The 13,796-nt window shown below is 45.0% G+C and overlaps 1 protein-coding gene across 1 annotated transcript in view; it reads right to left on the bottom strand.

Moving 5' to 3' along the window:
- foxj3 (forkhead box J3) overlaps positions 1-13,796 on the bottom strand; it is a 64,860-nt gene that overhangs the window by 1,335 nt on the left and 49,729 nt on the right. The window contains exons 4-11 of the mRNA XM_047583767.1: positions 12,845-12,928; positions 11,304-11,405; positions 7,497-7,625; positions 5,363-5,537; positions 2,824-3,318; positions 2,171-2,272; positions 1,380-1,571; positions 72-170 (exon numbers count right to left, since the gene is read on the bottom strand). Of these exons, the coding sequence (XP_047439723.1) occupies positions 72-170; positions 1,380-1,571; positions 2,171-2,272; positions 2,824-3,318; positions 5,363-5,537; positions 7,497-7,625; positions 11,304-11,405; positions 12,845-12,928 (1,378 nt within the window). The remainder of the gene's footprint in view (positions 1-71; positions 171-1,379; positions 1,572-2,170; positions 2,273-2,823; positions 3,319-5,362; positions 5,538-7,496; positions 7,626-11,303; positions 11,406-12,844; positions 12,929-13,796) is intronic.

The raw sequence follows: 13,796 nt of genomic DNA on the forward strand, positions 1-13,796 counted from the left end.
GAATGGAAAAAGAGTCAGATTCTGATAAATTAGTGGATTTTAAACATGTTTCTTCTCTGGCGACATGTCACCTGTCATAGTGGGTCCTGCGCTGCTCATAGGGGGCATGTGGGGATATGCTGGAGGACCCATCATGGGCATGCTTTGTCTGGAGTCCATGTAGAGATTTCCTGATGAGCAAATCAAAACTTATTTTAAAACTTCCGTTAAACCAGAATCTGTTCAGATGCACTTTAATATCATTCATGTTTATGGTATGGCTACGTAGGTTTGTCTCTCAAACGACACATTTAATATTTGACAGAGAGAAAGGCCTGGAGCTGCTCCATGATAAAATTTGTTCCACTATCTATAGATACTATTAGTAGTATATTAGTGAGTATATTGGTATATTATAGACAGATAAAAAGCACCTGTAATGAATTCCCAGTGGTGCGCTACGCCAGGCTAACTCTGTATTGTTTTTCTCTTGTCTGGTAAGGAATAATAATATTTATAATTCTATTTGTTTCTATCTTTAGTCTCCTATTTTACTGTATCACCAAGTGACAACTTCCTGGTATTGAAAAGCTAAATGAAACTGCAGTTCCTTGGATTGCCTCTTGAGGCTGGCTCCAACAGTGAGTCAAACAAAACAGACCACAATGTTAAAATATTCAACGTGCAAGAAGAAGGTAAAAAGAGCCAGTAGAAAGAACAGTCTGAGGGATACTGTGCATCTTATCTGCACCATAAGCACATTACGTACAAGATTAAAAGAAGCTGAACTATTATTTATCCTGTTGTTTGAAATGCAGGTCTGCCGCATGAACGACTCTTGTTTATTATATGACGTAATAAGTCGACCTGAAAGGGGGCCGTATTAACATGGTATTAACCCGCTGAAAAGATACATATCGCCACCTAGTGTGGAGGAGGAGGACATGTTCCCGGCAGTTATTCGATTTTCTCCACTGCATGTAAACTGGGACAAGGACTGTAGTCAAAAATCGAAGCTCTGCATGTAAACGCGCTGAATATTCATTTGAACTAGTCGCAAGTGATACACATTCACTGCCAGTAATGACAGGTTGACACAACAGATCATTTGATTCATAGCGAGAAAACAGATGTTCATCCCTACGGAAACAAAAAACTCTTAATGAGCTAAAATTATCTGACATTGTGTTTGGATTTTACTGAATTCTTAGATTGAGTCAAGAACTCCAGAAGGGCCAAAGTCTAATTGCCTAAATTCCCAACAGTATTAACCATAAAGAGTTACAGACGGTCTCTTATTGATATTATAAATATTATTACTAGTAAGTGATCAGCATTTTAAAAGCCAGGTTGTAGACTGATCACAAACAGGCAGTGGGGTTAAGGAGCAGCTGTTTCACCTGTGTTGAGGTGCTGGTTGGGTTTGTTGGTGTGCATGGTGCCGTGGCAGACAGGAGGCTGCACTGCCCCCTGTGGCTGGATTACACCGGTGCGGGCAAAAAACTGGTTGATGGATGAGCAGAGGTCTGCGATCTGGGTCGGTTCCAGAGACCAGTTGTTCAACTCCGCTTGTCTCATACTCTCTCTCAACCCTTGGGAGCAATAAAACACACATTTAAACACACAGACACCAGAGATAGTACCAGAGCTACTGACAGCCTCTTCCTGCACTAAAATGCCTTTGTGACAATGAAATGCCTGAAACTGCACCAGCGGACTGTTCACACAATATAAATTTAGAAAATGGGAAACTAATTTGGACAGATGAAGCAAAAACTTGGTCGTAATATATATCCATTATGTCAGTAACCTTCAGTGGGTGATATTTAAAAACATCCTACCTTGCAATCCTAGACTGTAATTGGATAAACTGACCTGCTGAGCTGGGTGTTTTGGTAATTAAACTTGAAGGCTGTGTTATTTAATTGAAGAGCTCAGTTTAATTAAACTCGTAATCAACTCCACAGTGTCAACACTTCAGCACTCAATCAAAAGCAGGGGCAGTACTGTATCAGCTGCTGCCTCTAAACGTTTGTTCTTTCAGATCTTTTAAGAGCAGACTGGAGGTGAACCTGACACAGAAAACTGGAATCTTACAAAATGTTTAAGTTTTACAAATAAATTATTTCATTATGTTTTTCGATTATTATTCTAAATGCAGTAAGGTCTACTTGTAGTGTCCAAACAGCACCTTGGAAAGGTGAAAGGTCGACATCAGCCCAGTTATAGCTGCTAGCAATACGACAGCTTTCTTTCAGTGCGTCCAGATTTGGGTACCAGTCAGACAGTAAACCTGCAACACACACATAGCACACTATCTGTAACATTACAAGGTAAGAGATGACATCCATGTAATTTTGGTTAACTCCTCGTACAATACAGATTTAGCCCTTTAACTGCACGATAACTGCTGCAACTGGTATTTACTGTGGGTCACACACGATGCATTTTCGTTGTAGTCGCATCTTTATAGCTGTGCAGGCAGTCGGTCTTGTGGCACCAAATGAACAAGAACGCTAAGTAAATCCGTGTACCAGGCTTTTGAGGACTTCAGTACTGCGGTGTGGCCACTAGGAGGAGCCAGGTGACTGTAAAGGCAGCCAGAGCCGCTGGCTTCGGCATTGCTTTGTTCTCAGCAGCACAGATAATAAATCAGATGATGATTTACTTTTTAGCAGCTACAAAAAAATTCTTCTCACTAAAAACGAGGACTGATACAAATCCAGGTTCAGCTGTAAACACGCCGTCTAGGTCACTTGCGTCTGTGTGATGGACAGGATGATGAGAAAACACCACGCGGCGACGCCGGTCCGTGGGAAGACGCCGACAGACAGAGGGTCTTACCTGTGTTGCAGGCCATCTGTTGCTGGGTAGGATGGGGCTGGTGGGAGAGGCTCTGGTGCTGCTGTCCGTGTTGAGAAGGGTGCTGGCTGTGCTGCGAATGTTGGGAGGGGTGCGGCGTGTGCTGCTGCGGGTGCTGGCCGTGGGACGGATGCTGCGACGGGTGCTGCCCGTGCTGGGAGTGTGCAGCGTGCTGCGGGTGCTGGGAGTGCTGTTGGTGCTGCGGGTGCTGGCTGTGTTGGCTGTGCTGGGCGTGTTGGTTGTGGGGGCCGCCGTGCTGCGATAGGTGCTGTGTGTGGGGCGAGCCGTGGCCAGGGTGGGCTTGGGCAGGATGGGACAAGGGTACTTGGCCACTGTTGCCGGTGTGGCTGTTGGGGTGGTTGTTGGGTTGGTTGTTGGACAGGTTGTTCTGAGTGCTAATGGTGCCACTGGGTGAGTGCTGATAGGAGCAGGAGGTGTGGGTCTGCTGGGAGGACTCTGACGGTATGCCCATCAGACCTGGGAATCAATACACACCAACATGAGGCCGTCATTTACAGATTCACTGATCCACAGAAAACATTTCTATACGGGTGCAACCTATGGTTATTATCAGAACACAATTCCCCAAACTCAGTATTTTAAAGTGTTTAGCAACGGGCGAAAACCCCTAAAACACAATATATTGAGTTTACAATGCAACAGGAAAGATCATCAAATATTCACACTGAAGAGACTGAACAAGCCTTTGGCCTATAAACATCTCAAACCATGAATTAATCATCAGAAAAGTTCACTTCACTGTCGATCAACTAATCATTCATAAAGAAAAAGTAGGCGACAACCACTTGTTCCAGCTTCTTAGTTGCTTCCTCCCTCAGTTTCCTTTCACTTTCAAATGAATAAAATTGGGATCTGGATTTTTTTTTTTTTTAATTTTATTTATTTATTTATTTATTTATTTTTTGATTAAAGATAAAACAATGTGAAGATGTCACCTCGGGACCTTGGAATCGCAGAGTGTCAAAACAATTGACAAATTAATTAGTAATGAGACTCTTTAGCCGCGGCCACGGCTGCTGAAATGAGACGTAAATGCACTTGTACGGTTTCAGAATGAGCTGAATAAGTGTAAAGCACTTGAGGACAAACACAAAGAGAGGCCGTCACATGTAAAGAAACAGCTACTTGAGGTCATCTATCTTAGCATCTTACAGTAATGGGTTGTGGGCCTCCCGTGTTTAAGTAGTTCTACACTTGAGAAAGACCAGCTGCCATTTTGTTGCATCAGGGAATGACTCAGCATCCGTTGTGATTCTGAGGTTCACAAGCTCGAGTTGCCATCGTCTCTCTACCCCAGACACACAGTCGTGGATTGTCTTTGACCAATTTGTCTTTAACAGACATGACTGGAGCGCGAACATCTGCACACCCAACCGCAATCATCTGAGTGGCGGGGGAGTGGTCGTAAGAGGCCCTGTCCTTCACAGCTTTGGCACAGTAAACCTATTTCACTGGAGTGCTTTTAGAGCTGACTCTAGCCCTGTACCTCCACAATCGGCACGTAACACTCACTGCAGGGGTGACAAAGGTGCATCTCTTATCGGCACAGAAAGCCCATTGTCCAACTAGGGAAATACAGAAAGCAATTAACGCGGCACCAGAATAATAATGCGAGCTCATTACCTATTATCAAAGCCAGTGAATTAGCTCACTGTCTACGGCGGCAGAGTGTGAAATCCTCTAGCTCGATTATTTACGCTTTTTAATTGCCAGAGCTTGTCTGACTAAGAGATTTCACTTTTATGCGCATAAAAAAGGTAACAACTTTCAACTAATGAAACACAGATGATAGATTAAAGGAGAGGAACTCTTTGAAAACATTAGCATGAAATGCATGTGATTTGTGAAAGTAGGTTATACTCAGAAAGCTCAGTCTACTTTGCTCATAAATCGCTTGTCAAGTGCTCCATGTTTATCAGTCAATCAGATTACAGGCAAAACTGCTTTTTGTTCTGCAGGGACTCAGCCTTTTGGAAAGCTCTGCTCCATCCACCATTATGTATTACAAATTCCCCATCATTATGACAAATGAATCTCAAATCCATCAGATTTACAAAGGGCTTGACTGTAGCCTCTGATGAAACATAACCTACATTAAAAACGCGACGAGACGCAGATAACTTTCATCTTTATATGTGGAACATATAAAGTAGAGGATTAACTGTAAAATAAATGCAGTAATGCTTCTCATGGATATTAAATATACATTTATATTAAATAATATATATATATAAATGTAAAAATATTTCACACATAAAATCTCGGACTGAGGGGATCATGGAAACACTTGGTATAGATTTGCTCCATAGGCTAATCAGCCTGTTGAATACCTGCTCACTTCTTCGTAAGCCTCATTAATGCCTAAAGACTCTTGATAGCCTCAGCTGTTAAGAACAAACCCACATTAGGAAAATCATTGTGAGAATCACCTTGTTCCTTTATAAGTGAAGCTTAGGCTGCCTATTAGGTTTCCACTTGATGCTCCCATGAGGCTACTCACCTTGTTGGCTGAAGGACTGCTCAAAAACAGACTTGTAAAGGCTGCGGAAGGAGGCACTGAGATCTTCAAATTCTGAGAACAGGAGCTGCTTGTCCCTGTCTGGCATGTTGTACTGGGACTGGGGGGGCTGCTGGAGGCTCATAGACTGGGACACGGGCTCTGGGTGACTGGTCACCTGTGGACATGTAGAGATACAGAGCGTTAAAGATTTGCAAAATGACACGGTTTCAAATGTTGTGAGCGGTTTTGTTGAAGCACACCTGCTACAGCTGCGCTACAAGTGCACCACAGGCTAAAGGGACTACTGACAATAAGACGAGTGCACTATAATGTTTGAACATGAACATTAATAATACATACTTCTCAAAGACACCTGCCATGCTCATCTGGTTATGGAGCCACAGAAACAGAAAACGGCTCGAATATTTAATGCAAAGCGGTCGTCAAACATTCAGTTCAACCCTGTAATATCGTTTGTTTCTGTCCGAGGAGGTTTTACACATACAACGTACACAATTACACAAACCATAACAATATATGTCGGCGCTTACTGCCTTGACTAGTACCACATTAAGAGAGCAACTCAAATGGACACAAAGCCAATACTCAGGTGGCTAAGCAAAATGTATTTAAAACAAAATCAATAGCAATACCTTGTACAAATAACGGGCCATTTTACCCATGTATTTGTGTGGGCAGTCAATGTTATGCACTGCCCCTGGGTGTGAGACAGCAGCCAGAGTTCCTTCCAGCAACGACTTTGTGTATGAGATTCACCACAGCACTGATGTCTCACAAAGTAGGACCTGACCTGTGTCCACTTTGGACCAGCATTACAAGAGCGGCCACGTCCAATTTTTGATTGTAACATCTTCCTCTTCCAATATGTGGACAGGCTGCTGAAGTGCATGGCTCGCAGACCGGCTTGTGTAAGAGTGAAGAGGTGATAATAAAGCCTGAGTGTTTACTGCGAGCTGCTGCTTTGGCTGTGAGAGAGAGAGAAGAGCACATCCATCAGGCTGAGCCGATCGATGCCCAGCGCCTGGAGCAGGGAGCACTCTAGGATGCAGGAGGACCACACCAAAGAGGGGGCATCTCTGGTGGGAGGACATCAGAGGAAGCGCTTTTCTTTGTCTGGCTTCCAGAAGCGTGCACATTTTTCTCTGTTTTCCTTAACCCCCTTCCTGATGTTGTACTCAAGCTCATGTCCACCTTGAACCGCGGTCTATTGCTGTCTACAGTTGGCTCCTCAGAACTAAGCCTCCTGGGGTTTTCTGATCAGATGAGATATGGGATACAGTGCACTGTCTAGCTCTGGCGGTGTTTCATTTTCATTCATTTTGGGAGTGTCGCGCCCCCACAGCTTGAAAAAAGTAGCTAAAATGTCACTTAATTTGACCTTAGTGCTGAGCACTTAAAAATAATAATAAATAAATAAAACTATTACCAATTTCATATCAATGCTCATTTATATCCATCTGCCTACACTTAATTCACTCTTCATGCTTTAATGCTACGACTAGGCCTTAGCGTATTAGGCAAACAGGACGCTGCACTGGCACCTTTATTGTTTTGTCTACTACAGATCAATAGCTGCAAATATTCAGTTGAGCCTAACCAGGCCAATTAGACTGCATATAACTTGGTCCTGGAAGTTATATTTAGTTTAATTGGGGCTGGTAGGGGCTTGTTCTATAGCTGCAGGTCTCACGTCTTAGTGTCAGTATGTCAGCTCTGATCATGCCGTGCATCATAATCGCTGCAGAAGAAACGTGTGAACTATGAAGTGTAGAGAAACGTATATTGCCGCCTTTTTTTTTCTTCTCCTTCTTTTTTTTTTTTTTAACAAGTTCAAGCTGCTTTTGCGTGTCTCATTATGCTCCTGCAGGTTTAGGTGTTCTCCCCTGTTTTAGGTCTGTTTGAATCAACTGGATCATGTCTAATTATCCGTGGATCTTTTAAGGATGACTCTGACTGTCCTCTGGGTCCTTTTTGGATTGGGTGTATTTCCTCGAAAGTTAATTTACCCCTGTTGGATTCAGGAACTTTTGCGAGGGTGCATACCAACAGGACTTCTAAATTACCCTCGTCGCTGTAGAAATGAGTCCGACTGAAGATTTATCCTTGTTCTTACCGGTGTATAGCTGTGCACACTGCCCACACTGTTGAGATTGACAGAGGCCAGACTCTGGTCAGACAGGCTGTTGTTAAGGCTGCTTCTTGGACTGTCGCTCCCTTCTTGGTCTGTGTTGTACAACGCCACCTGAAAGAAACACACGCCCATGAGCTTTTTCTTAGAAAGACACACACACGCTAATTAATGCTATCAATGTCATCCACGCGCTTGTGGAGGGAGGGTGTCCTCATTCCTCGGAGAACGCGGGATTGAAAGGTGACGCTGGTGTCAAGTTGAATAACATAATTTCACGTGGAATGAAAGTCTGTTGATTTGTATGTGCTGCATGCAATGACATGTCAAAACACTGGAGTTGTTTTTCATTTAAGTCGGTGTGTGTGTGGGAGGCACAGGGTGCTGTTCAACACCCTCCGCGGTCACTTAGGGGTTCCATCTGAATGTGTAAAGGGGTCTGGAGACAGCTGAGACATTCCCATCACTAAAGGTCAAGCTACTGGCGATGTCAGCCACATCTGCTCACGGAGCACAAATCCGTTTGGGACAGCCAACAAAGGATTTCAGTGCATCCGAGACACTGACCTTTCAATGCAGGAGCGAAACTAGCCGAGGCACTTCAGGACGACAATCTTAATTATCATCTAACAAGGTTCCGTCCTCCCACCATCCCCAAATAAAGTGCGCCGTCAGACAATTAAGACAATAGTAAGAAGAACAATCCAGATAATGACTATAATGATACCCACAGAGAATAGCCCATGTGCTGAGTTTTGTTTTGTGAGAAAGGAATGGCACTAATGCCGTGATGGTGTCGCAGTGGAAGAGGGATGGCGTGTGTGTGCCCGTCCGTGACTGAGTGCAGCATGGTGGCTTCTGCTCATCACTGCGAACAGAGTGGGCTCTGTTTTCAGCACAATGAGACAGAGGTTGCCGTAGCCTTCAGGCAGGCACACTGAACCAGACCTTCGCAGCACCCTGCCTCTCAGCAGCAGCAGCAGCAGTGGACTGAAGCCTCTTGTCTTTCCGCTGAGACGCAGCCTGCTACCACAGAGGCCGCAAGAAGGTGAGGAAACTCAGACGGCCTCATCTGCTCTGACTGACTGGCGGCTGACGGGCACTGTGGTCCGAACCCATTATACAGACTGAGAATGTCCGATCATGTGAAGCCTTTAATATGGAGCTGGGAGAATGAGTTATTAAAAAAAAAAAAAAAAAAAACGAGAGCGCAAATGCTGAATCTAGGCAACACTATTCAAGGAAGAAGGGTGATGCAGAGGCAGAGGAGGACAGGGGGGTAGTAAGGGAAGCTCATTAGGCAACTCTAGCCTTCCTCCACTCAGTGTGGGCTTGGCTCCAGTGTTCATTAGCGTGAAGGGGAACTCAATGAGCAGCTAAGACTGAAGGCTTAAGCACGTCTACGAAATCAGCTCTACAATGCTAATCAAAAACAGCGTGCCTCAGAAATATAAATGTTATGTGTAATGAAGTCGTAAAACAGGCTTTTAGCCTTAAGTCTCTCGCCACAATCTATTTTTACTCTACTCACCCATAAAGTGTGATGATTTCAAAACCTCACTGCTTTGTGGTTTACTCAGACCCCCGAGTCCCTCGAGTGAAGACGCCCACTCAAGCACGCACATCACAGACTAACAGTCACATCTCTCCCACTTACATCGAGACATGCACTATGACACACATTTACAAAGCTATGGATGTGCACACAGGTAGACTACCAAGCACAAACACACACAGACAGAGACGAGCGTGCTCATACAGGCAGGAGCAAGCTCCACAGTAAATACTGTGTATGGCTAGCAGGCAAGCGAGTCAGAGTTCTATTCTTAGCAGTGAATTAAGTAAAAAGCCAGAGGTGTCTTTTACATGGGAGCCTAATCTGGAGCATGAGACATGGATTATGAAATCAAAGCAAGATTGGCTCAGGTGTCTCCAACAATGCCAGCCAATGTTAAGCACAATCCCTGCGTGCAGGATTGAACAGACCGAGAAAGAGAGACAGAAGGAGCATAAGGGAGAAAAGAGCCAGACTATTCATCAGCATAATTCCAACAATCCCTTCTTTCCCTCCAACATAGCACCGCGGTGCCAAACTTTTATCACGTTCACTCCAGCGCTTGTGGCTGCCTCAACAGAACCTTTGGTGGTGTATGGGAGGCGGTGGGGGCGTCTGAGTCTATGTGAGAAAAGCAAAAAGGGGCGGAAAAAAAAAGAAAGAAAGGGGGGTGTACAATCTTGTGAGGAATGTCCAACAGAAAAGAGAAAGAGAGCAAAGATTCTTGCTGGTTCAGTATTGGCCCTGCCAGCTTCTCCCATTGGTCTATCTGAGAAGGCGGGAATGAGGGAGAGAGACGGGAATAGAAAGAGAGAGAGAGAAAAACAGAGAGGGAATTCCTGTGGCTTGGCACACTGCACCGAAAGAGGCGTGGCCTGTCCTGTGTTTACAGTGTAAGACAGTGAGAAACAAGCTCTCTCTCCAAGGAGTAAGGGCCTCAGATCTGTTGCTCTTCCACTTTGTCCTCTGTGACAAAAACTGTTACGCCGTTCGAGTGAACAATCAAACGCACAAAAGCACACAAGTCAAAACCGCCTTTCATCAGCTCTTGAAAAGCAGACAGTAGACGCGTTGTGCTGTTTAAATGTGGCTCCTCTGAATTATTTGACTGGAGGTATTTAATGGCAGGAGTCCAGGTTTAACTGCCAGCTCTTCACATTAGGGCCTTATTATGCAGTCGCTACTGGTGCAGATTGGTGCCTGTTTGAAGCAATCAAAGAGGAAATGGGTCATCTTTCTTCACACTCAGGCCCATGAATCTTTCTGCTACAGAAACATGAAAAACTGCTGTTTCTGTTCCCCCACAGAAAGAGCCCCAAGCAAGTTGTCATCGACACACTCGTCAAAACAAGACGAAACACTAATGCAACATACTCCGCCATACATGTGCACACAAGTTACAGCACACGCAGACGTACGCTCAGACTTTTGCTTCGTACTCAGAATATAAGAGGCCCCGTCGCACAAACACTAACTCATCTTTCCACTCCTGTTCACGGTAGACTTTTTTTTTTTTTTTTGTAATGCTTGCAGCAAATGAGTAAGAGACTCTTGTAGGCTTTTTAAAAGTACTCCTGAGAGCTGCCCCCACTGGGCTCAGAGGATGAGAGCTTAAGGTTAAAAAGCCTATTTAAATTTCAGAGTGAGCGGCACACTCGCAGCTAACAGCTAGCAGTCCCTGTAGCTTTGCTCTATGATGTACAAGTGTTTCCAGGCTTTTATAGATGTTTTTTAAAAAAAAAAAAAAAAAAAAACTACTGTGAGCAGACAGAGCCAGCAGCAGGGGCGGTCACCTGTAGTATGGTCACAGAATGAGAAACACGACTCCGGGCGTCAACCTCCGCTACAGGTGTGAATACAGAAACGCCATGTATTCTGTTACAAGTGTGAACAAGACCGTGTCAGGTCTATCAGGTTGCAAACACTAAGTATCACTGTGAGCATCATATTTCCGTACTGAAGTTAACAAGAGACCGGCGCCTGTTTTTGCAGAGGAACTAGGCAGAGAAGGGCAGATAATTGTGTATTTTGGTGTGGGTTGCACTGAAGGGAAGCTCTAGGCACAGGAGCATATGCTTGTGTGCGAATGTGCGCGCCTGTATCTCCCCCTCCACTAGAGTGCTCCTCTCTCTGTGGGGAATAGTGCTGTAGGTGGTTGGAGAAGTGGGTGGGGTCAGGGTGCAGCCGTGTAGCCAGGTGTGTGTTGGAGCTGGAGGCTGGCTGGCTGGTTGTAGTACCTTGTTAGTCACAGTGTTGATTGCCAGCGTTGGAGAGGCACTTCCAGAGATCATACACTCCATCCCCAAAGACTCTGACTCCAGGCTGTACGGCGTAGAAGCCTGTGGGGGTTATGGGGTGGGGGTGGGGGTGGGGGGGGAGAACAAAAAGAGTCAGCATAATCCAATTATTAAACACACAAGATCCCACTACTGCAGGTTGCATGGAATGACCAGTGTTAGATTTGTAACAAATCCTTAGCTTGTACCAGAAATACATCCATCAGAAAAATCGCAAAAAAAAAAATAAATAAAATAAACCAGAACCACGATAAAATGACAGAGCAACACCTTTATTTAGGTCACATTTGAACTCTGCTTTCTGAAAAGATGGAGACAGCCTCCCTCCCCACCCTCACCTCCACACCCAAACCGAAACACACACACACGCGCGCGCGCGCGCAGTGCACACACTCGTCAAGCAGTATAGGCGCACTGTCGTGAGAGATAACTCCGGCATGCCTGTCTCCCAAAACTGCTTACTGTAAGAGGATTGGCTGCCAACAATACCATTTTTAATTCATGATAAACATAAATGAGATTTCACAAACTCTCAATTTCAATGTCTGAGACTCTTAATGGAATGCCTTGCAGGCAGACAGTGTCTAACGGGGGGAGGGGTTAAGCACGGAGCCTGTGTCCTACAGAAAACACACACTCCTCACTTGGTGCGTTCTTTTGTGTCACGCTCAAATGAGCAGAACTGCATAAGGAGAGCTTTAGTTAAAACTGTTGGCAGAGCTGCATATTAAAAAACGAGGCTCTTTTCCGTGTACCTCCACATTTGCTGTATGTAAAATCTCTCACCAGCGACAAAGCAGTTTGTTAAATGAATGTGATAGCATTTCTATGCTGTAGGGCAACTACACGAACAGCATTTTAAGTTTGATGCACTCGTGTATGTGTGCGGCGGAGACAGCGGTGCGCATGAGTCTCCAATGCCGGCTAACAGAGTCTCTCCTCGTCGTAGCCTCTGGTCAGCCACATTGTTGGGGAAGGAGGAGACAAGTGCTCGTTGCGTTGGGATGCCCAAGGGCCAGGTCAATCCGAGCCGCTCACTATAAACCTGTACAGCTGTACGTGGCGGCGGACGAAGCTCATGCATAATTAAAGACAAAAGCTCCCGCTCAGAATAGCCCGTGCGCACAGTCTTGCATTAATTGATGTTTGTTAAAAAAAGTGACTGCAAAATATAACGTATGTAATGGCTGCCTGGGGCACAGCTTATTAATAAGAAGCCCACTTCATGACAGGCTAGCGAAGCAACACGGAGAGGCAGCTACATAAAGCGTGGATGCGAACTCCTACTGAGGCTGTGTGTGTGCGTTTGCATGTGCGTGTCTGCATGTGGTCGGGAAAGAATTAAAGGAAAGTGTGAGGAAAAAGCAGGACAAAGTAAAACTGAGGCAGAAGTAGAGATGTAACGATGTAACACAGATATATCGCGAACCAAACATGGAAGAAGACAGAAGTGTAAAAAGACTTTTTCTCGACAAACTCACCCGCTCTCCAGACCGCGGCCTTTTCTTTGGCCGTGTAGGCAAAGCGTCCTCCTTTGGGTTGGTGTCGATGGCCCAGTAAGAGCCCTGCAGACAGAGAAAAGGGCTCGAGTTGATAAAACAGATTTTTCTTCTCATGTGAAATATCTGGGAAGTTTGCACTGGATCTAGAATTTTCACCCATTTCTTGTGGAACCATTAAAGTGCATGAAACCGTAATGTGAAATGGTTTGGGACCCCACCTCCCACTCTTTCGTGTCTGTCTCTTATTGGCACGATAAAAATAAAATCAGGATTAAAACATTTGAGCTCTGACGTCACGAATATCTCATCTCCCGTTTGCACTCAAATATACCTTCTACTACAACACATTTAAAACCCAAGCCTTTATTTGAGCTGTGAGTTTGTGCAATGTGTGTGGGTGGGCTTTGTTAGCTGGAAAGGTTTGGCTTTTCCTCCTCTGTGGCTGCTCCTCAATGAGAGGCTGGCGGTGAGGGCAGCTGGTGGTGGTGAAATGCTAAGCCTTTCCTGAAGCTGTACTTCCTCAGCCTCAGGTATTGAAGTCGGAGTGCTGTTGCCAAGGATGAAGGATCCACAGTCTCAGCCCAGGAATGGAGGCAGCGCTAGCCCTGCCGCGTTGCTTTCTTCTAAGGTCTGAGCAAGGCTAATCGAGGAAAGAACAGCCTGGGCTGGCTCTGGGGCTGCAGCTAGTAATTCCACAACCAAGCTGCATTATTTATCTTTGCATTCGGCCCCATTTAATTTATTTTTCAATGGTGTTCCTCCTCCAAGCCAACAGAAACGCAGCTTACAGTTGTTAAAAATGAGATTTTCTTCCCCTAAGGCCCTGCAAGTTCTGAATTTATTTTTAATATTTCATATGACCCTCGATAAAATCACAATTGTCAAGAGAAAGTGGGATCAGGACCTTTAAAATTACTTCCTTAGCAGAGAG

Source organism: Mugil cephalus, chromosome 4 (assembly GCF_022458985.1).
Source record: "Mugil cephalus isolate CIBA_MC_2020 chromosome 4, CIBA_Mcephalus_1.1, whole genome shotgun sequence".
Lineage (NCBI taxonomy): Eukaryota > Metazoa > Chordata > Actinopteri > Mugiliformes > Mugilidae > Mugil > Mugil cephalus.